Raw genomic sequence first — 27,712 nt, 5'->3', positions numbered from 1 at the left:
GGATTTTGAGCATTCTAACACTTACTAAGTGTACATGCAACCCTAATAACCTTGGATCTATGTTTGTCTAATAATCATGCAAAGTTGTTTTCCAAGGTTATGAACCTATCTAGCATACATAGGGTACAATTTTCTTTGTATAAAAGATAGAACTACATACCTTGTTGTTGAAAGTGTTCCTTGAAACCTTGTGAGCCTAGCACCTCAAGTGTGATGCCTCAAATGCTTCACACAACACCAAATGCAAAGAATAAACTTGAGAGAATACTCTAACACATGAAAAATCGGCCAAACCCTCTTCTTTCTTAGTGTAGCCGATTTTGGGGAGAGTTACATTGCTTATATAGTGTGTTGCATTAGGTAAACCCTAATGTTCCATGACTCTTCATTTCTTGATCCATGGGTTAACTCCGTGGAGCATCCATGGAGCATCTTATGGGTGGAACCCAACTTGATAATCCATGGAGCATCTTAGTCCACTATATAAGATATGGAAGATTTACTTAATCTACCCATATATCTAATTAGTTATCTTTTGATCACTTAATTAGTTCTAAATTAATTCTTGATCAAAACTAATTAATCAAAACCAATGTATATCAAAACCAATGTATAATCTGAGCCAAGTGAGGGTTCAGGCAATCTAGAAGAATTGTTTTCTACTGTTGTATCCTGGGAAAGAAACACCCATATATGGCGAATTTGTTTTAAGGAAAATATGTTAAACGCAGACCTCAGTCAAGAATTTTATGGTTTTGTTCTTTCGTACAATTTTGGGTTAACTAATATATATATATATATATATATATATATATATATATATATATATATATATATATATATATAATTTGGTGCACCATATTTTGTTTTTCAACCTAATACTTGCTACAAATTTTTTTATTAGTGGTCCGAGACCCCTCGGAACCCATACCAGGTCCACCAATGGCCTATATATACAACACATTCGAACCCTTTATGGATCATCCATAACTTATAATCAAACAATACATTCCCTTACTTTACATGGCGTCTTACATGGATTTTCTATCAAATCTAATCATCATACTCGCACTTCTTTTTTTTCTTCTTGTTTTCTTATATGCTTACAATCAACAAGAAACATATGGGAGGAAGACAAAGAAATATCATCCGGTTGCTGGGACGGTATTTAGTTTGTTCATCCACTTCAACACGGTGCATGATTACTTGACCAATCTTGCAAAAAAATACAAAACTTATAGATTGATAAGCCCTTTCAATGGTGAGATCTATACAACTGATCCGATGAATGTGGAGTATATTCTCAAGACGAATTTCGAAAATTATGGAAAGGTATATCCGCCTTTAGAATTAAATGTTTATAATTATGTTTTTTGTGTTAAGCTTACTTTCTTCAAATTTAGTAATTGGTAAATGATTTTTAAATGTGGATGGAAGGCCGACATTATAGGGTCCATATATGAATGTAGGTAGGACTGTAACAACATGGATGGTTGATAGTTACTTGATGAGTGGGGGCAATGGAGGTGTATATGGTTGAATAAACTTCTCGGGTATATGTTAGGAGTAAAATTGTGATAATAGATAATAAAGTATGAAAAAATATTAAGAACAAAACGATTAATACGGTTGATATGATAAAAGTAATTGTATTAATACACTGAATATATATATATATATATATATATATATATATATATATATATATATATATATCTTTATTCTAATAAATGACTAGGTTTATTGTCATATTAACAAGTGTCACAATATTAAAACTCATCATTAATATTGTATGTCACCTATCATGTCACTTGTCGACCTATTAATTATCTATTTCAAATTTAAAAATTTAAATTTGTCACTTTAATTACATTAAATTAATGTATGACTCTTCATTTTAAATTTCAAATTTTAAATATTTTCATTTTAATTATATTAAATTAATAACATTAGATTAGAAAATAAAATAAACTAATACAGATTATAAAGTGCTATAACTTCACGATTTATTTAAATCAACAATTATAATTTTATATAACTAAAAAAATATTTTTTAAGTAATAAATTTTTTTAATTAATTGATTAATAATTTTGATATTTTAATATGAAGGTTTAATAAATTTATAACCGTATTTCACACGGGTTATAAACTAGTATATATATATATATATATATATATATATATATATATATATATATGTGTGTGTGTGTGTGTGTCTCTCTCTCTCTCTCTCTCTCTCTATATATATATATATATATATATATATATATATATATATATATATATATATATATATATATATATATATATAAGTTCAAATAAAAATAGTAAAAATATGAAAACATAAAAACATTATGTTTATGTTATTATTCTGCAATGAATGTTGTATACGTGTATTGTTGAAGTAATTCTAATATGAATATTAACTTAATGTAAATGTAGCGATGCCTTCATTTTTATTTTCAAACAAGCTTTATCATGTGTTTCATACCAAATCTTGAACATATTTGAAATAATAACGTGCTGATGTTATATTTTCCTTTCTTAGGTATTTTTTTAAACGAAGGACTACAAGGATCAATTAAAAAAAATAAAAATAATAAAACCACTACCATGATGATGTTATTCTCTAACATAAACGTTTAACTAATAGCTAAAAGCCATTAAGATTTAAAAATGTGTATGTGTAGATTAAAATTTGAGATACTTTTAGTATTAGTTCGCAAAGTGCTGTAAATATTAAAATTAGAAAACTTTGTAGTGCTTAATGTATTTCTTTTATGATGTTTAACGCTCTCATCTACTAATGTCACATTGCATTTTTAAGTCATGACCGCTCAACAAAATTACTCATCTGACTCTTCTTACATTTAATCTTCATCCCCAGATCCTACATAAGGCATAAAACAAAACAATGTTATAACAGTTTATTTTTTCAAATTATCTCTAATTAAAATGAAGAATACCACAAAACCAACTTCTCAAATCTATTATTCAACTTAATATCTTAAAAAACTTTAAATCATTAGTAATTAACAATAAATATCTTAAAATTGTTAAATTTCATCATTTTCCAAAGTTAAACATACGAAAAAACCAACATTTTTGTCTTCTAGAATTTTATCATTCTTTCATTCATGAAAGTTGTCTTATTTTTAATATTTAATATATTCATAATTAATAAAAAAAAAATTGTATATAATATATGTGGTGCAGTGCGGTTTTTGCAAACTTATAACCGCACCGCACCGCAAATTTGCGGTTTTGAAAAACAAAGAACTTCACCGTCAGTTTTTATTGCGGTTGCGGTTTATGCATTTTTTGCGGTTAATTTTAATTACTATGCGATTTTTGTTCACCCTTTCAAGAATAAGATCCAAGAAAAAGATGACTTGAGAAAATGCAAAAATCTATTACCGCAGTTAAGACATTGAGAGAACTTTGTTTCTTTATAGACATTTTGGTAAAGTATATTCTTATTATGTTTTTAGTTTTATTCATTTTCTTCGTTTTAATCTTCTTTTGTATTTTTTTATTGTTTCTAATATTAGATTTTATGTTTTGTTTGTCACTTTAATGTTCATTCTCGATTCTATTTTTTATTTAAAAGTTAGTTTATTTGTTGGTTTTTTACGATCTATTAACAAAACGAAAACATACAATAATAAAAATATCTGTTAGACGATGATAGATAAGATGAATAATATCTTATTTGTTATCGTAAATATCGTTTCTAATATTTTTCTAATATCTTATTTTTTTAATATTTGTTTTTTGTACTATTTTTTATTTAAAAACTATTTATTTATTGTTGTTTTGCGGTTTGTTAACAAAATGAAAACCTAAAATAGTTATATTGTTTGTTAGGGGATGATAGATGGCATGAACACTATTTTATTTGTTGTCATTTTACGATCTATTAACTAAACGAAAACCAAAAATATTTAAAATATTTGTTACGCATTCATTGATGGAAGGAATAATATATAACGAATAATTAAATATTAATGAAAAACAATATGACGATATAGTAAATATCTACCATAAGTAATGCATATGACCAGCCCTCAATGGAAAGTAATACAAAACTAATGTTCAAACTCAAACGACCTTATTCTAAATATTTAATATAAGATCATTGTACTTATTATATCACTAGTTGTGAAACCCGTATATTATACGGGTTGATTAAAACAAAATGTTAAATAGAAACGATTAAATAAGAAGTTTATTTGAATTCGAAATTTGAAATAAATAAAAATTATGAGAAAAAAACATGCAAAAGATAAATAAATTAAAATTATTGTTTAGTTATCAAACCCATATACTAAACAGGTTAATTATAATAAAATGTTAAACACAAAGGTTTAAACTGTAAATTTATTTGAAATTGAAATTGAAATTCAAAATTTAAAATTTGAAATTAATATCATTATGGTAGGTTTAATTTATGGAAACTAATTAATAATATATTAGAAATGGAAAATGAAATAAATGACAAGTGGAAAATAAATATATCTCTAAATTATGACAAAATGACATGTGGCAAATTGAATGAGAGAAGGACATGTGGCAAAATCATTCTTATTTATTAGGGTAGATCTTAATAGATGAATTTATTTATAATTATTCTTTAATGTAATAAAATTTAGAAGTTTTTATCTAATAAGTAGACATGCATTTATTTTACATATTTGATATGATTTATAGACTACCTTCCTTTGATTATTTTCTATTAAAAATATTTGATTTGTCATTTTAATCGACTTAAAAATATTTTTAGACATATTTTTTCTATATAAATAATGAATTTTATATTGTATATGAAGTTATTTTCCGTAACAATATGTATGAAACAAGTAACATTTGCATTATTATTATTATGTTTTATTTTCTCTTATATTTTAGATATTGTTGTATTTCACTAAATGTGTTTCCATAGGCATTAATCTCAGTAAAAAAGTATTTTTAAATTAACTAATCATAATAATAGTTAAAAATAAAACTCAATCAATTTTTTTTTTAAATTAATTAAAATTAACAATGGTAAAAAATAACACTAAATCGATACTTATATTTAATTTTATTTATGTATAGGTCGCGAGTAAAAAACATTTCAAAAGGTGATTGTAATGTACGTTTATCTTATAATATTTTTCAAAGAAGTTGGATTTTATTTATCAACTTAGTGTACAAATTATTGTTGCATAACTAATGTCTATGACTAACGGTTTTCAGCAATATATATTTTTCTAAATTATAATTAAGTAATTTTAATAGACACATTACCACCACATTTTCCTAGTTTTTTTATATACGTAGAATTTACAGTCGTCACACACTATTTATGTGTACGTAATGAAGGTACAATAACATCTCCTTAAAATTACAAATGTTTGACCCAAGACTTTTGTGGGCCAAGGCCACAAAAGCCAAAGATTTCACCATCATGTATGGCCGATCAACACAGTTTTGCAACTCAGCATTGCACACCGGAGAACCGAGCAATGTGAACCTTAGGACCAAGCTCCGCACTCTGTCGCTCATACTGCACATCAACCTTAACCGGTTTACACATTGTATACGACACCACACATTGTACCACAACTGTGACCCTAGACTTCAGCATAGTGCAATACCCGATTGCTAAATATCAGTAGCGGCAATCATGTCAAACGAAATATAAGAGTATAAGACTAAACAACCCAAGATTATACACTTGGTATTTAATACAAAATTAAACATATAAATGATTTAAAAGACATATACTTTTAGATGCTATTCTGATCGTATTTAAGATAGATGAAGACTACCATATAGTTTGTTGGACCACTTTGATGTTTTTTAGTGGAGATGAATCGTTACTTTCATGTCATTTTTGTACATACATAATTTTTCATTTTCTAATTGTCAAAAACTAGTTTGAATTGAGCATTACATCCTTAGATTTTTCTCTATTTGGTCTTATAGATAACGATCAAATGGTTTTATTATTATCTTGTCTACACTAAAAGGTTATATATACAAGAGTGAATGGTTTTATTATGCTCTTGTCCAGACAAAAATGTTATATGTACAAGAACCGAATAGTTTTATTGTGATCTTTTCCACACTAAAGGGTTAATGTTGTAGGCTTTACGTTTTGAGAGATTGTTACACATGTCCCTGATGTTACATTTCCCCTAGAAATTAAAATATTTCCAAAAAATATTGTAGGGAACTTATACCCACGACCTTCTAGAGGATCTACTTGGTCATGGAATATTTGCAGTTGATGGGGAGAAATGGAGAGAACAAAGGAAGGTATCGAGTCATGAATTCTCTACAAAAGTCTTGAGAAATTTTAGCAGTGTGATTTTCAGGAAGAATGCCATAAAACTTGGAAACATATTGTTAGAAGCAGCAAATAACAACCATAAAATCGATATATATGTAAGATTCTCGTTTTGTCATTAATATTTAATTCACCAACTAGATACCCATTGATTATATATATATATATATATATATATATATATATATTCATGATACACGTTTATACAGGATTTGTTCATGAAAGCAACGCTAGATTCAATATTTAAAGTTTCTTTTGGAATTGATCTTGACAACATATGGGGTTCAAGTAAACAAGCTGTAAGATTCAGTCGTGCATTTGATGACGCAAACACGTTGACAAGTCGAAGATTTTTTGACATGTCTTGGAAGATCAAGAAGTATTTTAATATTGGGTCCGAAGCAGAATTAAAGAAAAATATGAAAGTTGTTGATGAGTTTGTTTATAACTTGATCCAGATCAAGTCTGAACAAATTCATAACACAACCGATTTTTCGGTAAGCTTATATTTTTGTTCTCATATTAAAATACTAAGACTATCTTCATCATTGTGAAGAATTTTTCAACATATCAAATAAAATATGGTTACTGCTATAAAGTTTTAATAACATTTGTGTCTATATATCACATATTATGATTATCTCATATTAATTGACATTATTCAATGTAATGTTAAAACGAATAACCAACAACCAACAAACCTACCAACATTCTTCTAACTTTTACCATTTGTCAATAGATAGAAGTAGGGTTGTAAACGAACCAAACAAACATGAACAAAGGTTTGTTCATGTTCTCCAAACAAACAAAAGAATAGGAATAGATAAACAAACAAGTTTTCTTGTTCATGTTCGTTCGTTTAAAAATTACGGTGTTCATGTTCGTTCGTTTATGTTCGTTAACATGTTAAATGAACATAAACGAACGAACATAAATGAAAAAATATAAATAGACACAATTGAAAATATATGAACATTAACGAATGCATAATATAGCTATGTAATAAAAACAATTGAACATATATGAAATAAACTTAAACGAACACTCATGAACATAAATGAATGAATGAGACCATTATTAATGTTCATTCATTTAACTAAATAAATGAGAATTTTTGTTCATATTCGTTCATTTACTAAATAAACGAATGTAAATGAACTTTCCTCCGAATGGTTCACCGAACGTTCGGTTCGTTTACAACCATAGACAGAACCTAATCAGGTAGAGAGTATCATTTCACATTTATTTTTACCTAAATGAAACACAGTATTTACTCTTGGTAGCTATGAATTTTACCCTATGTACTTATTAGTCATTATATTTATCCTAGTTATCATTAACTTGCATAGTTACATGTAGATAACTTACTTGCCCCTAGAGCTAGGGTTACTATATTGTATATACATAATTGATATAAATGAAATAAGGTAAGGTGTTAACTTATATGGTACTATATAATTCATATTTACCTTCTCCACACCTCTTTCCCTAACGGTATCTTCCCATCCCATATTTACATTGAATGTTCTTTTTTGATGTCCATGAAGAATCAATTTCACGTTGTCGTTACACTCTCCAACATCAAATTTTTTATTTTCGACGGGGTAAAGACAACATGGAGTTTATTCTTGCTGACCATTAATCAAAAACTACTGATGTGAAGACGGGATGAGAAGAGGTCATGCTTAGACAACTGCTAATGACCTCATTTCCTTCATTGTTGAAGTAAAAGAGCAGTAGTACCACTTAGACAACATTGCCTTACAATGAATTTGTTGTAACAAATCTACTAGCCTTCTCCAGACCATCATTTTTCTCGATTCCATTGCTCAATAACTTAGGATTGTCTTCCAAACATATTTTAAGACAAGTAAATAAGAACTCTAGAGACATATACTAAGAGCATGAATTTTTGAGAATCGGACTTCATGATTTCCCAAATGTATTAGCCTATTTGCAAGAGCTAAAATTCATTGTCGGCCAACTCTATACCGTTGATGTGACCATTACTGAACTTCGTCTCTTGTTTCAATTAATTACAGGTCTCAACAAGAATTACAATGGACTTTCTACTTTGATCCAAAAATCAAATCCTCTACCACTAGTCTATGAATAACAATCCATATTGGCACTTATATAAATGTGGAAAACCATATAACAAATGCACAACTCCTCTATAAAATTGCTCACTTCTATGTCCTTTACAACAGCAAAGATAGTGCTAACAGGGCACCCATTTTCTGTCAAAACATCATAAGGTTGCCACTTATATCACGTGATGTTGTCGTGATGGAAAAACCGGATAAGCGAGCAGTAAGAGTGGATAAAACAAGGTCATAAACAATGATGAATTTTGAAAAGAAAACAAGGTGGTTCCCTCATTTAAAATTAGGCAGGTCCTTAAATTTTCCCAATACAACAAGATAGGTTCCAAACAACTATATAATTTTTGGATAATATTAAAATTTGGGTAGGTCCTAGGACCCACTAAAGGTGTATGTAGCTCCTCCCCAAGTCGAACAACAACCACAACCGACAACATCAATAAGAGAGTGCTTATCTCCATTGACCTTGGGCCCAATATACTTGTAGCATTCCATATTGTTTATATCCAACAATTTCTTAGCTTGTACCCGAAAGAAGAATAATAGGTTAGGACCACAACAACAACTATTAATTTGTGGAAACTAATTTACCCTTTGACTGTATAACTGCTAGGCAGACTAATTATGTGCTAGTTCCTATATTAGATTTGCCTTCATTTTCATCATGGTCCATTTTCGTAAAATTTATGGGCTTGGACTTATTGGCAGTTTAAGTCAACCAACTAGTATTTATGTCGTGCACATAATTGATCACTCTCATCTTGTGAACCACGTAAATTATTATGTTGATAGTTTTGTTTTCATTTATTACTCTATGTGAGAAATCATTTAGTGTTTTTTTACAAGTGCCCTTAGCCGAAAATAAACTTGGAGCAATGAAGAAGGAGGATTACAATCCAAATATTTTCCGATTTTTTAAAGATTTGTGGCACCGACGCCTTGTCCATCTCTACCGAAATAGTTTTTTTCGCTTACAAACAACACTTTTATTTCTTATAACTGTGAAAAGACTTATTCCTTCTCTGATACATCAATCTTTCAATTCTTGAGCACAAGTTAAATTACTATTTTATGATTTAAGTTCACTAACTTCCTTCTATTTGATATTGTGCATAGTAATTTAAGGACCTGCCGTACTTTAGGTTTAGGGGATATCATTTTTACATATTTTTCCTTGATGATTTCTCAAAATTTCTTTGGAATTTTCCGCTTTTCATAAACCTCAAGTATGTCCCCCTTTTCTAGACTTAAGAAACATTTTTTAGAATGATTTTGGAAAATTCATAGAAACTTTCTAATGTGATAATAGTACTAAGTACAATAATCACTCATTTGCTCAGTTTTATTATAATAATGGCTTGAATTCCATTTTTCTTGTCCATACACCTCTCCCCATAAGTGGTAAATCCGAACGCATGGTAAGAGTACTCAACAAACATCATCCATACTTTATCATCCCATTCTCATGTATCTACCAGTTTTTGGTACCATGCCTTATGAATGTCTACCTTCCTTATTCATATCATATCCTCCAAAATTATCACTAAAATTACGAACACGGATACATTAAAAATGAAATCCATCTTATGAAATCATTGATGTCTATGTCACTCCCTCTTTCCATAAACTATAATCAACAAGTTACAATTTTGAATAAAGTGTGACTTTTTGGTGATGAGAAATCATAACTGATGGGTTTTAGCCATAAGAACTTTCCTATGTGCGCATGCAAAACCCTAATGCTTGGATATAGGCTTTCTAATTAAACATGCTTTGAATCCAAGACTTCTAATGACTAATTAGGTATAAGAACAATACAAAATCAGATCTAGAAGTTTACCTTTGAATCTCTTGTTTCATCTTGTTGTTTTGGAGCTCTAGAGTCACAATTGTCACTCCTCTAATGGCTTACAAACACCAACTAGCAAGGAGGATGATTTGAGAGAGAGGAGAGGGAAGAAATTCGGCCAGGGTTTCCTTTCCTTAGAAGATATACCGAATCCCCTTGCTCTAGGGGTCTATTTATACTTGTAGACTCCTTAGGGTTTCACCTTTAAACCCTAGTTGGATAATCTTTCCTTAAAGCAATCCATATCCTTACCATAGATAAGCCTTGAACGATTTGAGTTATCCCAATCCCTAGAATTCGTCCAACCCTTATCACTTAAGGATTTACAGTCTAAAGTGTAACTATCAAACAATTGACAGTTTATACCCTCTTATTTAATTAATCTCTCTAAGTCACCAAATTAATACTAATTAATTTATGACTTATATTAATCAAATAACAATATTATTATTCCTTATATTATTCTCATAATATATTAATAATATTTATTCTCTCATAATAAATCATCCTGTCAAGTTGCTATGGTGAAGGCAACCCAAAAGGACCATGCACAACCGGGTCAAATACTTGCCTAATATAGTTACAGCCTTAGACACTATTCCAACAATAACAACTTGGAATAGATTTTACTGAAAAATTAGCCATGTGTTTAAAGCTATGACAAATAAGCATAGTCTTAAGTATATCGATCTTAAATCATTAACAATTCACCAACTAGATGTAAAAAAACACATTTCTTAATAGTTATTTTTATGAGATAATATATATATATATATATATATATATATATATATATATATATATATATATATATATATATGTCTCAAGCTCTGCAATTTCGAGGTCACTCCTATCTAAATTATGTGTTCTTTGTCAAGAAATCATTATATGGTCTCAAACAAGTGCCTCAATCTTGGTATTAATGGTTTGAAAACTATGTATCTACCAACAGTTACATACATACAAAGTGAAATGAATCTTTATTTATCTATTACTATGTTTGTTATGTTGCTTATTTGTGAAAGAACTAACACTTGATATTTTCTCATGGAATACTTCATTCATGCGGCCGACTGGCTTTAAATACAACTAAGAAAATAACTAAATAACAATAAAATTGGAGAATACTAAATCTAAACAGAGATAATACTCAATCTAAACAGATAGCTAATGACCAAGTAAACCACACATGCAACTCCTGCTTATCTATTTAAGCTTTATTTGAATTCTTTTATATGCAAAAGGTAAATAACCCAACAAACTTTCCCCCAAACTAGACAATCACGTCTAGTTTGTCCTCCGATGAACATACTCCAAGCTTCTCTCTTAGTTTGACAAACATATCACGATGCAGAGGTTTTGTGAAGATGTCCACTACTTTCTCCTTCGTTCCAACATGTTTTAACTCGATTGTTCCTTTTCCAACCAGGTCTCGAAGAAAATGAAATTTTACTCCTATGTGCTTGTCTCGGCCGTGAAACATTGGATTCTTCGAGAGCTTAATTGTAGATGTGTTGTCACACCTGATCACTGTTCCCTTTCCTTGTTTAATTCCGAGTTCTTCAAGAATTCCTCGAATCCACACCACTTGATAGGCACAGGCTGCTGCTGCCACATATTCTACTTCAGTCGAAGACAGTGCAATGATGCTCTGTTTCTTTGATGACCAGGAGACCGCTGCCCCATCCCATAAAATTAAGTACCCATAAGTATTGTTCGGTCATTCCAATCTCCGGAGAAGTCACTGTCTGTAAATACTTCCATTGAACCACTTCCTCCCTTCTTGTACCAGATACCATAGTACAAAGTATCATGTATGTAGAGTAACACCCTCTTTGATACTACAAAATGAGTAGTGGTGGGTTTAGACATGAAACGGCTGATCTAGCTTATCACAAACTAAATGTCTAGCCTTGTAGCTGTGATATACATTAAGCTTCCCACTAAGCTTTTGAATTTTGTTTCATCCACAGGCTCGTCTTTTTCTAATTTCAACTTACACCCAGGAACAATCGGATTGATGACTGCATTGCAATCCAACATGTTGAACCATGTTAGCATCTCTATTGCATACTTTTGCTATGAAATATGTATTCCAGCTGTGCTTTGTAGAACTTTTATTCATAGGAAGTATCTCATCTTCCCTAGGTCCATCATTTCAAACTCCATTTTCATTGAGAATTTGAGATCTTCCAGCATCTGCTCATTGTTACCTGTGTATAGGAGGTCATCAACATAAATGTTAACAAAAAGACAACTTCCATCTAGTGTCATTTTAATGAACATAGTGTGTTCAAATCTAATTCTAGTGAAACCTTCCTTGACAAAATATGCTTCAATTCGGCTGAACCATGCCCTAGGGGCTTGTTTTAGCATGTATAGAGCCCTTTGGAGTTTCTAAACTTTGTGTCCTTGATTCTTTTGTACGTAACCTTGTGGTTCTTGCACATACACTTCTTCTTCCAGGTTTCCATAGAGGAAAGCTGACTTTACATCTATTTGGTAAATGCTCCATCCCTTTTGAGCAACAAGAGAAATTATTAATCGAATTGTATCCATTCGAGAAATTGGGGCGTATACCTCTTCATAGTCTACGCCATACTCTTGGCTATATCCCCTCACAACTAAGCCTTGCTTTGTGTTTCTTAATCTCACCCTTTTCATTGAGATTTGTCTTGAAAACCCACTTAACACCAATGCATTTGGCTTCTTTTGGCAGATCTACCAGCTGCCATGTTTGATTTTTCTCAATACCAAAAATTTCAAGATCCATGGATTTCTTCCACCTCTCATCCTTAGCTGCCTCTTCATAATGCACAGGGTCTTGGTGTAGGAGATCAGCAGACATCATCTCATCTTCATCGAATTCTACTTCTTCCTCATCACCTACAAAATAATCAGATAAGTAAGCAGGTGGTCTTCTTAGTCTCTAAGTTCTTCCTTTCTTCGATTATCGGAATGCTAGGACTAGCAGCAGATTTAGTAATCATGGGACTAGAGTGTTGATTTGTGTTTTCATCTTGCATCATTTCATGATCTTGATTAAGATGATGAGTATTTACAAACTCATAGTCATCATCAATGAAGTCATAATCACCCCATATGATTTCTTGCCCATCTTCTCCATCTTCAGCTTGATTCCAAGTCCAAGACTTGTGTTCTTCAAAGATGACATCTTTGATTATAACAATTTTATGTGTGTGTGGATCTACCAGCCTGTATGCCTTTGATTCTTCACTGACTCCTGTCAAAATACAAATTGAACTTTTTGCATTGAGTTTAGTTCTTTTCTGTTTAGGGATATGAACATATGATAGACATCCCTAAACACGAAAGTGGCTGACTGTTGGTTTCATCCCACTCCAAGCTTCTTGTGGTGTCATGTTTGTGAGGGCTTAGTGGGACACCTGTTTAAGCATAAAAACTCCATAATGTTGCCTCTCCCCAAAATTTCTTTGCCATTTTTTTGGCTGCAATCATTGATACGACCATATTTATGAAAATTGTGTTTCTCCGTTCAGCTACCCCATTCTGTTGGGGTGAAGAACTGGTTGTGAGTTACCTTTTGATGCCATGCTCTAAGAAAAATGTCTTGAATTCATCATATAAGTCTTCACCACCTCTATCTGTTCGAAATGCTTTGACGACCTTGTTGGATTAAGTGTCTAAGCCCATAACTATTATTGGTAGGTATTCGACCCGAGAGTAGCATGGTCCATTTGGGTTGCATATCATCAGGACAATTTGTTAGGATGGACTTTTGAGAGAAGGTTATTTATGATTTATTAATATATTATAAGTAATAATATATTAATATGAAATCATATGTTTTAATTAGTATTAATCAAGAATTAATTTAGTGGTCGAAAGAGACTAATTAAATATATGGGGACTAATTATGATAATTAGTTATATTTATATGTGTTGGGCTTATGATCCATGTTGGACCAAGTTTATGTATGGATACATAAAGAGTTGGGCCACATGAACCATGAATTATAAACCTATGGGTATGGATTTGGGTTATATCCATGACCCTAGAAATCCCACATATAAATAGATACTTCATTGCCCAAAATCGCCACTTGTATCTTTTTAGAGTTCATGGTGTCTTTTGTGTGCATGGAATTCTCTCTCAAGTTCATCCTTTGTCCATGGTGTGTTGTGGTTCCATTTGAGGCTTCCACACTATTGGGGCTAAGCTCTTTAAGGTCAAATACACCAAGAATTCAAGCTCCATCAAAAGGTATGTCATGTTAACTAGTATATTATATTTTTATGTTAAATGCATGGTAGTTGTAAGATTAATACCTTGGAAACCATTTGCATGTATAATTAGTGAAAACATAGATCCAAGGTATTTAGGGTTGTATGTGCACCATAGGATGTTGTAGTATACCAAAACCCAACAGACCTTTCCTGTTTCAGCTTCTACTTTCTTCTTGAATTGCTTGAAGCTTTCAAAAGCTTGAGACTTTTCTGGCAACAGATATACCCAACCCTTATGCCAAGATGAACCATTCCTTTCACTTGAAGTATCTCCATGCCTGAATTGCCAAGATGACCCATCCTTTCATGCTATAACTTAGAACTATCTTCATCACTTGTGTACATACATCCTTTTGTCTTTTGTTCCATGACTGCATCTGTTTCTTCACTTATTGGGAACATCCTATTAGTGCTCATGTATGATTTGAAAATCAAACCCTTTTCTTGGTGAAACACCTTGCATACATCTTGTTGGAAGAGAAAAGACAACCCCTTTTGCTAGAGTTGTCCTATGCTGAGGAGATTGTTCTTGAGGTCCGGTACATAGTAGACATCATTTATTACAAACATTGATCCATTTAGGAACAGTTTCACACCCCCTTTTCCAATCACAGTCATATGTGTGTTATTGCCCTACTTCACAGAGTTTGAGAATCAAGAGTTTAGATCGACAAATCTCTCTTTATTTCCACACATGATTGGAAAAACCTGCATCTAGAAACCACAACATTCCTTTGCTTCTGTTACTTTCATCTACCATGAAAGTTGTTTCCTCCACATCTATCTCATCCATAAGCATCACTTCCTCATTCTCATCAAAACCAACATAATTGGCTTCTTTGGTATGAGGACATTTGTATGAATAATGTCCCAACTTGTGATAATTATAGCATTCTATTGTCTCTTTATTGAATGACAAACGTCCGCGACCTCATCCTTTTCCTCTATTATTGGATCGACCTCTTCCTCTTCCACGACCATTTGGACAGAGACTTGCCTCTCCCTTCAGTGCTTGATCATCATCCTTCCCTACCCTTTTAAATTTTTGTTCGTGAACCACCAAGGTGCTTTGCAATTCTTCAATGGACATCTCCTCAATGTTTTTTGATTCTTCAATCGAGACCACCATGTACATGTACTTATTAGTTAGAGTTCTGAGGATTTTTTTCAACTATTTTGCAATCAGTCATCGACTGCCCATTGCTTCTCATTTGATTCGATATCACCAAAACCCTACCGAAATAATCAGGTATAGATTCATTATCCTTCATCTCGAGCACTTCAAAGTCTCTTCGGAGCTTTTGCAACATCGATCTCTTCACTCTTTCATTCCCAACGAACCTTTGATTCATGGAATCCCGCACTTATTTGGATGTCTTCCTATCCAAGATTTGCTCAAAGGTTACTCGATTGATCACTTGATACAAGTAGTGCTTGACTTGTAAGTCTTTTGTTCGCAATTCTTCCAGCTTCTTCTTTTCTGCTTCGCTCTGAGTGATCCCGACCGTCGGCTCTCTGATTCCGGGATCTGTTAGGTTCTACACCTACAACAAATTTTCAGTCATCTCACTCCAGTGCTCATAGTGACCATCGAAGACTGGAACCTTCACCTTATCGTCATTCATGGTTGCTTCCTTTTTGTGAAAGTGTTTCGCTCTGATTCCAATTTGAAAGAAGTAACAATTGATATTTGCTCACAAAATGGAATACTTCATTCATGAGGCCGACTGGCTTGAAATACAACTAAGAAAATAACTAAATAACAATAAAACCAAAGAATACTAAATCTAAACAAAGATAATACTTAATTTGAAGACTGGAACCTTCACCTTATCGTCATTCACGGTTGCTTCCCTTTGGTGAAAGTGTTTCGCTCTGATTCCAATTTGAAAGAAGTAACAATTGATATTTGCTCACAAAATGGAATACTTCATTCATGAGGCCGACTAGCTTGAAATACAAATAAGAAAATAACTAAATAACAATAAAACCAGAGAATACTAAATCTAAACAAAGATAATACTTAATCTAAACAGATAGCTCATGACCGAGTAAACCACACATGCAACTCCTGCTTATCCAGTCAAGCTTTATTTGAATTCTTTTATTTGGAAAACCTAATGGTGCGTTTAGTTGCGTAAAAATGGGCCGTTTTCTGGAAAAAATTTCCAAGAAAAATGAGAATTTTGAAAACGCGTTTAGTTCGTCTATTTTTCTAAATTTTTCACGGAAAATGAAAATTTTCCGTTTTCTAAAATTACAAAGAAGTTGGAAATTTTTGGAAAATTGATTATCATTGTTTTCCACATTTTTCTAATTCCAAATTTTTTCTAAAATATAAACACACACCCACTCCCACCCCATCCATCTCTACCTACCCCCACCTTAACACCCCCCACCCACAAACACACACACATACATACTCACCCCCACACACACCCACCCACCCACACACACATACACACACCAACCCACAAACACACACACACATATACATACCCACCCACACACACACCCACCCGCACACACACATACACACCAACCCAGAAACACACACATACACATACATACCCACCCACCCACACACACCGACCCATAAACACACAAACACATACATACTCACCCACACACACACACACAAACCCACACCTACCCCCACCCCCACCCTCACAGACACACACACCCACATACACACACAAACCTACACCTACCCCCTTAAACACACACATACACACAAACAAACACACACTCGCACCCCCACCCACCCAACACCACCACCACAATCACCGACTTACCATCACCATTACCACCACCACCACCACTAACCCATCACTAGCTCCACCACCACCGCTGTCACCGCCATCACCACCACTGAAACAATTGCTGCCGCCACCACCATCGCCTGTGATCACCACCACTGCCGCCGACCCGCTACCGTCACAGTCACCACCCCCACCCACACACTACCACCGCTACTGTTTTCTGTAGAAAAATACACATCTAAACACGTTTTCTAATTTTCTAAAACTAAAAATGAAAAATGAATAAGTTTAACTAAACATGTTTTCTAAATTTTTCAATGAAAAATGAAAACGGAAAACGAAAATCGAAAAGGGAAAACAAAAAACGGAAAATGAAAATTGTTTTTCGGTAACTAAACGCAACCTAAATAACCTAACAATTTGTTACTTTAAGGGGAATACATTATCCTCATTACATTGTCCCATACACTCTGGCAATATTTAGTCGTAGTAATTACATTTGAATTCTTCATAGATGATCTTGGCTTGGTCAACTTATATTTAGGCATCTCAGTTACATGTACGCCTCATAGACTTTTTCTTAGTAAGGCCCATTATGCCAAGGATAACATTGGGTAGACTGACATACCCTCATAAAACCATTTCAAACTTCGGTTGATACAACCTCTAACTTTGGTTCAAGCAATGGTATCCCTATAACGGATTCATCACAATGTAGAAGCCTCTTCGGGGAACTTTCAATACATCACCTTTACCCGTCATAACAACATTTATTCTTGTCAAACATGTCTGATCACACATATATGATCCATGCACCGACCACTCTAATGCTTCGAAACAAATTATTTGGTATTCTTGTCAAACATGTCTCTTTTGGATTATATCTTAACAAATATATATATATATATATATATATATATATATATCCACTCAAATTGTTTTTTACAACGATGCCAACTAAGTGAGTGTTTGGATACCAGCAAATCAACTTCTGGGTACTATGCATTTTTAGTGATAATCTTATTTCATAGTCATCCAAAACACAACTGACACTATCATATGCTTCATCGTAGAAGCTAACTGAGGCTTTGCAAATATTGTCTCCGAGTCTTAATTGTAAAGTAATATGATTCTTGAACTTCATTCACTACTCACAATAACAACCCTAATTTTTTATAACAATTTTAGTGCAATTTATATCTATATAAACACTTTTCAACATCAACTCATGAAAAACATTTAAATTGATAACTAGTTTGTCCAGGCTAATATTTGTCGCGATGACGTGTGAGTACATCTTATGTTCCCCCGTTTTTATATTGCAAACATCTTCATCAAAGGACTTCGTCATCTTCTATTTGATGATATCTGAGACATCCTTAGCATCCGAGCACCTCCCCCTAAGACTTTAAAGGACCATTAATTTTATATTTTTCATAGTTGTCATTATATATATATATATATAGTTTCTATTGAAAACAAAAAACCCTAAAAATAAAAAAAAAAATGCATAAAAAATATAGAGACCCCAATTTTATTTTACTATTTATATCGAAAAATCGTTACTTTTACTATAATTTCGCTGAAATATTTTTTTTTGAAAAATAACCAAAAAAAAAAAACGATTTTTTTTCAGCGATTTTATAAAAATATATGCGATTTTTTCATAAAAAAATTCAAAAAAAAGTTTTGTGATGTCTAAATATTTTTTATGCATTTTTTGGGTTTTTTTTGGGTTTTTTTTTTCCAAATAACCCTTCCCTTAATATATATATATATATATATATATATATATATATATATATATATATATATATATGTACACACTTGACATTAATGAAAGAAGGCATGGAATTATTTCATCTGGCTATGAATTTACAGATAACTGAATCGAGGAATGAAGACATCCTATCGAGGTTTTTGCAGTTGAAATATAAAGACCCAAAGTACCTACGAGATATAATACTTAACTATGTACTTGCTGGTAAAGATCCTATAGGGCTTACTATGTCTTGGTTTATTTACTTGCTTTGCAAACATCCAGAAGTTCAAGAGAAGGTTGCAAAGGATATCAAAGAAGCAACCAAAGTGAAAGAGGAAATAAAAAACATTATAGATTTTGCAGCTTATGTGAGTGAGGGTGCCTTAAAAAAGATGCAATATCTTCATGCAGCTTTGACAGAAACTATCAGACTCTATCCTGCTTTGCCATTGGTATGGGATGTTTTTCAACACATGTTTAAATTATCATATTTTGAGTTCTAATCAGTACAAGACTTCAGGAACCAGTATCTCAATTTGTCATGTGTTGAGTTGTGAAACAATATTTTTCTTACAAGATATGTTAAAGGTTGCACAGCCACACACGACACTATCAGGCTAAATATGTCTCTCCATGTATCGTCATTTTATTTATTTGTTAATGAAATCAATATTTTATACCAACTCGTTGCTAGGTAAAATGGCATTGACATGATTATAATTTTTTATATAGGACCCAAAGATATGTTTTTCAGATGATGTTCTGCCTGATGGTTATCATGTGAAGAAAGGGGATGTAGTAGCATATTTGCCATATGCAATGGGAAGGATGGAATTCATATGGGGAGATGATGCACATGAATATAAACCAAAAAGATGGCTTGATGAAAATGGGAATTTCCATCCAGAGAACCCCTTTAAATTTACAGCTTTTCAGGTTAGTGTAATTCTAAAGTATAAAAGGGTAACCTTTTAAATTAAAAAAAAATCTTCACGGGTTTTTTTTATCTCAATTCTATTTCATAATTACTTTTCTCTTTATCTTGCATACACAAAACACACAGACACACACACACACACACACACACACACATATATATATATATATATATATATATATATATATATATATATATATATATATATATATAGAGAGAGAGAGTTAGGTTCAAATATTTTTACTATCTTTTGTGTGCATGTATGATTGATTCTGGACCAATCATTTTAGTTATTTTAAGAAAGTAATTAATGCATATTAAATGCTTAATATGTAATTAATACCTATTATATCTTCAACATGTAATATGCATTAATTACTTTCTTAAAATAACTAAAACGATTGGTACAGAATCAATCATACATGCACACAAAAGATAGTGAAAACAAAATAACCTAACCGTATATATATATATATATATATATATATATATATATATATTCCATTATGTATAGCCCACATGCATATGTAATTTGTATATATGATTGATATTGTGAGTAGAAATTCATTATGGGAAAATATCATTCAAAATGATATCAGAACTAACGGTTGGATCTCTCTCTCTCTCTCTCTCTCTCTCTCTCTGTCTCCCTTACTACCTCTTTTATACCTTGTTTGTTTCTAAATAGACACTATGTTTCATTTTGGGAAAATATCCTTCATTATGATATCATAACTAATATCATTCAGTTAGTAGTGTCATGGAGTTTTTTCCACAACATTTCTTCAACCTAGATATAGCATTTTTCTTCTAGTTATCTGAAAGCCTTCTAGTTGTTCCATGGAGATATCTTTGTCAATGTCTCAATACAGTATATTTTATTTAGGTTTATTATCTCCTTATGTAAACAACATGCATTTATAATACCTAGAACCTATATAATTATGGCGGTCCTTACAATTGGTGAGAATATCTTATTGTAGTAAAATCTCATCTTCTGTTGACACATTTGACTACAAATATGGCCCTGCACCTCTTACTTCCATATACTTCACCTTTTACTCGAAATAACTACTTGTTGTGTAGTTCTTTCATCCCGAATGGTAAATTAAAAAAGGACTAATTTTGATTTTATTTAAATAATCATAACTCACCCTCAATTGTGTTCTTCCACTATACGAATTCTTTTATCCTTAAAGTCTTTAGATAATATTTTGAATCCCTATTCTCTTTCATAAACAATTAATTTGATGAAATAGAATATGTGACTAATATCTTCTTTCTCTACTACATCTTATGGTGGTGGGAGTTCTGGTCTCTACCTTATTTGTTGCTTTACTGTCTAAACTCCCACTATCCTTTGTGATCCATGTATATGTAGATCCTTCACAATCACCTACTACTTCCTAAACTTCCCTTCCTAGGGTGTTTGTCCCATTTTCGCAAATCTAATCTTATTTTTTTTTTCATGAACACATGGCTCACAAAAGTTAACTCTCTTACTCTTGAAATATGGAATTTCCCCCTTTGAAGGTAGCATATTCATCTCTTTCTCATTCATATGCCCAAGTCTTTGGTTCATAGAGTATATTGTGTTTCCTATTCAATAATTATATTTTTTACATCTATGGAAATTCAACTATATATAATGTTTCTTGTTTATGTCCTTGAGTAACCATTAGGTTATTCTTCGTTACCATCTACAATTAGTCATTAAAATCAACATTATGCACATTATCATGTAAGTACTCTACTGATATCAAAATTAATCTTTATGACTTGAATATATATGGCATTGTTCATTTTCTAATTCGTACCTAGATTAGTGTAAAGGACTATATCCCCAAAATTTGTCACATAAATGTGCTTGTTATACACTAGCCTTACCTTCCCATCATAAAGCCTAAAATTATACATCACTACTCTTCAATGGATAACATGAAACGAAGCATGCAAATTCAAAATTTCGGATTCAATCAAACTTTCTAAACTAAAAAATTTAAGGATCCTCATAATTTGCTGCCATATTCATCTCCCTCTTGCCTTTATTTATAAAAGTTTTGACATTGGTTTTTGAAGTAACTATTCTCTATACAATTCCAAAATGAAATATACTTCTTATTGTTAGACCGACCTCTTTTCATTACCTTTTTTATTCCTCTACCATTAACCCCTCTATTGGATTATAACTCCTTAGTCCTTGGTACTTAATGGATTGTTGGAAGACGGTATGAATCCTTTATACGAATATACTCACCAAGTATTAAATTGCAAATTTCTTCAAAAGTAATCTTAGTAGTTCAAACTGAAACTCAATTGATACTAACCTAGATAGGAACACATTATATTTATTTACATGATTTGTAACTGATTGACCTTCCTCACCTTTATATTTATCAACTGTTGAACCAAGAAAATGATATTCACAACCAAGCGCCTTTTGTACATATTTGAAACACATTGATAAATACCAATTTTGTCTTTTCGTTCACAATGTTATACACAACATGGTTCGCTAATGACAATCTATGAACACCAAGATCCTATTGATAAAAGACAGGTTCCAACCCTCCTTCTTCACCGCTTCATGTTTGTTTTTGCACAAGGGTTTACATAACTTCTTCTAATAGATATAATCTTTGGTTTACATATGCCAAATGCCAACATTGTGAAATTAAAATATATTGATCTTTAACCTTTACATCAACTATCATAGCACTAATAAAATTGTTAAGATCAAGAATTGATAAACACACAACTCACATGATAAATAAGTGAAAAAACCAATAACACAAGGAAATTACATCGTTCACAGGATCAAAATGATCGACTAATCCACAAACGTAGTACAAAGATATTTTATTAGAGTTATAGGAAATACACAACCGTAATACATACATTATGTTTATGATTAAAAATGTAGATGTAGATTTTATGTGTAATGAAAAATTGATCTAAAAACTACTTGTGTGTCAGTGTCAACAAACCATAGATACCAATATTTGAATAAGCTTTCTGGATGCACATCACAAGCTATAGTGTAGTACCACATACCTTCCACTAGAGCATTACATACTATATTTTAGATATTTTACTGAGCACTGTAGACCTTGGATTAGGCCCCACATACCTTGTGTCGAGGCAATACCTTGTGTCTATGGCCCATTTTGTATCTTTCCAATTCTTTTCGTATGTTTTAATTCAAACAAAAATTATTCGAATCGATCTTGTCTAATATATTCTCAAAATAAGAAGAGAATAATTTTGAATCTCATTATTACATTATGCCATTGAATTGTAGATAAGAAATTACAAATAATAATATTAAAAAGATATGTTTATTATAGTAAGGTTACATCACATATCACATGTCTTTTCTTTTATTTTTTCACTAGGTGTGAAACTCATGTATTACATGGATCAATTAAAAAAAATTAAATATCAAAATGTAAACATTAACTATTTTTTAAAATTAAATTTTAAAATAAGGAAGGAAAAGCATATTTATTGCAATTTAAGATCATATTTATTACATTTAATACTTTACTTATATAGCTCTATGTATTATGTGGCTTTTTAAATTTAAAAATTAAAAAATCTAGAAATTGACATGTAGATATTATTTATATTAAAAATACCATAAAATAACAAGTGTCAAAACTTATGAGAGAGTGACATGTGGCAAAATGGATCTTCATTTATTAGAGTAGATGTTTAATTGAAAATGCTAAATTCTCTTGTTTTAATCCCAAGTATGAACAACTCTTGTAATGGAGTAATTTTATTAAAGTTTGTATTTAGTACATCTTGATGTACATTTTCATTGTATAATTAATCCTCATATATTTTTTTCATATTTTTCATACACAGGCTGGACCACGGACTTGTTTGGGTCGAGATTTCGCATATATGCAGATGAAAATATTTTCTTCTATCTTGTTAGGTTGTTTTGTGTTCAAGTTAAGTGACGTAAACAGGATACCAAGGTACAAAACCTCAATCAATCTTCACATCGATGGTCCATTGGATATTCGTGTTTTCAAGAGATTTGGTTAAGTCAATTGTGAAATTTAAGATGTAACTTTGTGAACATAAGATGCTTATACATTTGCTCTTATAAAACGTATACGTTAAAATAGAAATTTAATAAGCTTTATTAAAAAAAATATGTAATTGTATGTTAAATGGGAATGTAATGATGTTGCTAATAAAGATTTGCACAAGTCTTGTGAATAATGGTGTTGCTTTTGAAAAGGTAAAAGGATCGACATAGGCGTAATAGAATGCATAGGGTTGAGATTTTTGACCATTGAACCTATTAACCCGTTTATTTCATGGGTTGGGTTGGGTTGGGTTACATGTTTGAGTTTACGGGTCAACCCACCAAACTAACTATATATATTCTATTTATAAAAATTAAATCTTATTCAAGAATATAATTACTTATTTATTAAAGAATATTTAGTAGTTTTTCCAATTGATGCAACAATGTCACTTTTTATAGAATATAAGAAATGATGTTTTATAATAGGAACCAAATTATAGAACGGGGTAGTATGAAATTATTAATTTTAGACAAAACTGCAAATTTGGCCCTTGTAGTTTGCAAAAACCTTTGGATGGGGTCCAAAATAGGGATGTACGTTTGGACCGAACACCCGAACTGAAATAAAGGTTTAATCGGACCAAAAAGACCAACCCAGGAAATGAATAGTCACTTGGGTCGTGCGTATTGCGTAGCCAACTAAGATCCAATCTCGTCATACAAAAATTTGTCGTATCCCGTGTTACCCAATCATCGAAGTTTAAAAAAAAAGTCATTGATCATCGTTTGATGTAGTCGATCATTGTTTCACCCTTGTCGATCATCATTCCCACTCTTATCGATTAAGCACTTGATTCAATTCCATTGAGTCATTGATTCATCGGCTTTGCAACACAAAAAAAACTCCTCTACACCTTTGTTTATTGTCATCGATTACCAAAAAAAATCAAGTCAAGCATTCAAGAATTCGACCTACACTCTACTATCACGAAATCGAATTCCATCTACATTCTAAATCATGGAAAATTAGGTTCCAAGTCAACAAACTCAAGTAAGCATCATATCTTAATCTACTACTCGAAGTCTCCAAATTTTATTCTTTTAATTGTTATGATGTTATTCTTTCAAAGTGCTATTATGTGATATTACTTATTGAGATTTGAATGTTTAATGCTAATGTATGAAAGTTCATTGCTATTATATCATATTAAAGACAATATGCTATGTTAAAATTGTTAATCTATTTCAATGTATTATGTGATTGTAAATCATTGTCTTATTGTAATTTAGAATAATGATTGTATTTCAATGTTAAAGAACATATTTTACTATTTTATGATATTAAAATCATTTTGTTATTATGTTTTAGATTGATAACGAAGATGTTTTGGTTGATAACACTAAAATTGACAAAAAACATGGAAAAGGTCTAACAACAAAGAAGAAAAATATATGCCAAAAGAGCGGCTTGTTGGGCCGGTTATGATGAACTTGAGGTTGACAACGTTCAACATAGGAAATGCAAATGGTGTGACACGTTGCTCAAAACCGAGTCCGACGAAAACGACACATCTAGTATGATTATACATTCAAAAAGATGTAAAAAGAACCCATAATATTTAGAAGAAAAATTTAAAAAAGCAAACCACTTTAAATTTAAAAAAAAAAACAGGGAGAATAGTATTGACATTTGGAAGCATGATGAGAAAAGATTAAAAAATTTTGTTAAACTTATTTGTAGTTGGAGAGTGTCACACCCCGAAAACCGAAGGCGGAAACATTTCCGGGGTTGACTCCACGTTGAGTATCAATTCCAATGTACATAGTAAGTAAAGTGAAACAAACATTACATTACATATTAAAAGTTTTACAATTTGTTTCAAAAGACACAGTTTATACAGTTGTGATACATAATATAGATATAAACAAAATGAACGAGCCTTGCACGCACACGATCCTTAACCAAGTAAGTCTTCGGGTACCTGTACTATCGTTGACCTGAGAACACAAGCAATTTGAAAATCAGCATAACGCTGGTGAGTTCATAAGCAGTTTTGTTTTGTGAAAATGTTTATGTTTCCTTTCTGTTTCTGAAAATGTAACACACGCCAAGAAAATCCCATATTTTCTTAAAAGTTGGTTGTTGTTTCATAAGAGTAATGTATGGTTATCCAATACATTGTTTTATGTCTTTAATGTATCAGTGAATTCCCAGGAAAGTCCCATACTTTCCTGAAGAGTAGTTATTGTAAAAGATGTAATGTTATTCAGTTGGTTACTCTTGTCTGATTATGTGTATGTTACCCAGGAATGCCCCATGCTTTCCTGTGTTTGTTTTCATTGTAAAAGATGTATTCTGTTAGACCCTGTTGTGTACAAGATTTCCCAGGAAGGTCCCATACCTTCCTGAAGGTTGGTTATCATATGTAAAAGATGTAAACTGAATCTTGGTTATCTGTAAAATGTAGTATGTGATTCATTATTACTATTAGTAAATCTCTGTTATCCTAGTTGCGAGTTCCATAACCATACTAAAGATTGAACCTGTGGCAATAAGTAGTCCACAGCCTTGTGGCAATAAGTGGTCCACAATCCTTATGACTTTCGTCACCCTTGAACCATTTTGGTGCGGTTGTAGCTAGCAGCCAGGTGTGGGGTAGTCAGCCCCGTATAGATCTATACACTCAAGTCACGCTCTCTAAATCCCAGAGATTCTGGTTACGGGTGTAGTCCTCCACTCGCGTATCTCTGTGGAGTGTTCGCCGAGGACGTGTCTCCAATCATAAGGAATAACAAATTTACTAGTAATAATAGTATAATCCTCCATTCGCGTATCTCTGTGGAATGTTACCAAGGACAAGACAGTGTACGAATTATATTGTTCATGTGTTATAATGTCATGCTTTTAACTGATAAAATGTGGAAACCATTTGTGAAATATATATAAAACATAACCGTTTATAAAATCCATTTCACAAATAAATGTTTAAGTGAATTGTATGATCTACTGGTTATCAGTTACGTATATCAGAAATAAAAGCATAAGAAATGTGAAACACACACATGAAAAATAAGTTTTGAGTACAAGAAAACCCTTGTACTTTGCTTGTGTTCCCCCCTGAAAATAGTGAAAAACAGTGAAAAAGGTAGGGGTATGAACTCACCGGACTCGGAAACGTGTCGGTTTTGGATACTAGACGTTGGTTCGGGGTTTGATAACTCGCGATGTCCCTATGTAAAATGAAATAATGTCCATATATATACATTTAGAGATACATTCACTAATCATATGGAACATTACACTCCAATGAGGTTAAACACCTCAAAACGAGCGTTTGGAGTGACCCGGGTGACATCTTCGGACTTGTAATGGCACTAGGGACTTGGGACTTGAGTTTACTCTCCATAAGTAAACATTCAAATGAGTTTACAACCATAAAACACACCCACACATGAGTTTACGGCCGTAAACTCATGTTGGTGTGGTTTTGATGATCTAAGGGCTTAAATGGACATGGGGATTGCTAGAATGGATTATCTAAAATGCATTGGAACACTTGGAATGAATTTAAATCATCAAAGTGATTATTTTATGGGAGTTTACGGCCTAGTATAGGCTCCTGGCCGTAAACTCCTTAATCTTCAAGA

The 27,712-nt window shown here is 31.9% G+C and overlaps 1 protein-coding gene across 1 annotated transcript; it reads left to right on the top strand.

Moving 5' to 3' along the window:
• Window positions 1-1,001: 1,001 nt before the first annotated feature.
• On the top strand, window positions 1,002-24,220 carry LOC145062878 (cytochrome P450 704C1-like). The gene is made up of 6 exons (XM_079010466.1): window positions 1,002-1,332; window positions 6,218-6,433; window positions 6,545-6,832; window positions 19,202-19,534; window positions 19,815-20,018; window positions 23,890-24,220. Exons 1-6 carry the CDS (start codon window positions 1,024-1,026, stop codon window positions 24,073-24,075), a joined length of 1,536 nt encoding a protein of 511 aa, XP_078866592.1. The 5' UTR covers window positions 1,002-1,023; the 3' UTR covers window positions 24,076-24,220.
• The last annotated feature ends 3,492 nt before the right edge of the window (window positions 24,221-27,712 follow it).

Source organism: Lactuca serriola, chromosome 7 (genome assembly GCF_051521515.1).
Source record: "Lactuca serriola cultivar US96UC23 chromosome 7, Lser_US96UC23_V15, whole genome shotgun sequence".
Lineage (NCBI taxonomy): Eukaryota > Viridiplantae > Streptophyta > Magnoliopsida > Asterales > Asteraceae > Lactuca > Lactuca serriola.
The sequence above is the reverse complement of the archived record's forward strand: the minus strand, read 5'-3'. Positions and strand labels throughout refer to the sequence as shown.

Coding starts and splice junctions, on each gene's coding strand:
- LOC145062878 (XM_079010466.1), top strand. CDS start 1,024: ATGGCGTCTTACATGGATTTTCTATCAAATCTAATCATCATACTCGCA. Junction 1,333..6,217: donor ATTTCGAAAATTATGGAAAG/GTATATCCGCCT, acceptor AAAATATTGTAG/GGAACTTATACCCACGACCT. Junction 19,535..19,814: donor TCTATCCTGCTTTGCCATTG/GTATGGGATGTT, acceptor TTTTTTATATAG/GACCCAAAGATATGTTTTTC.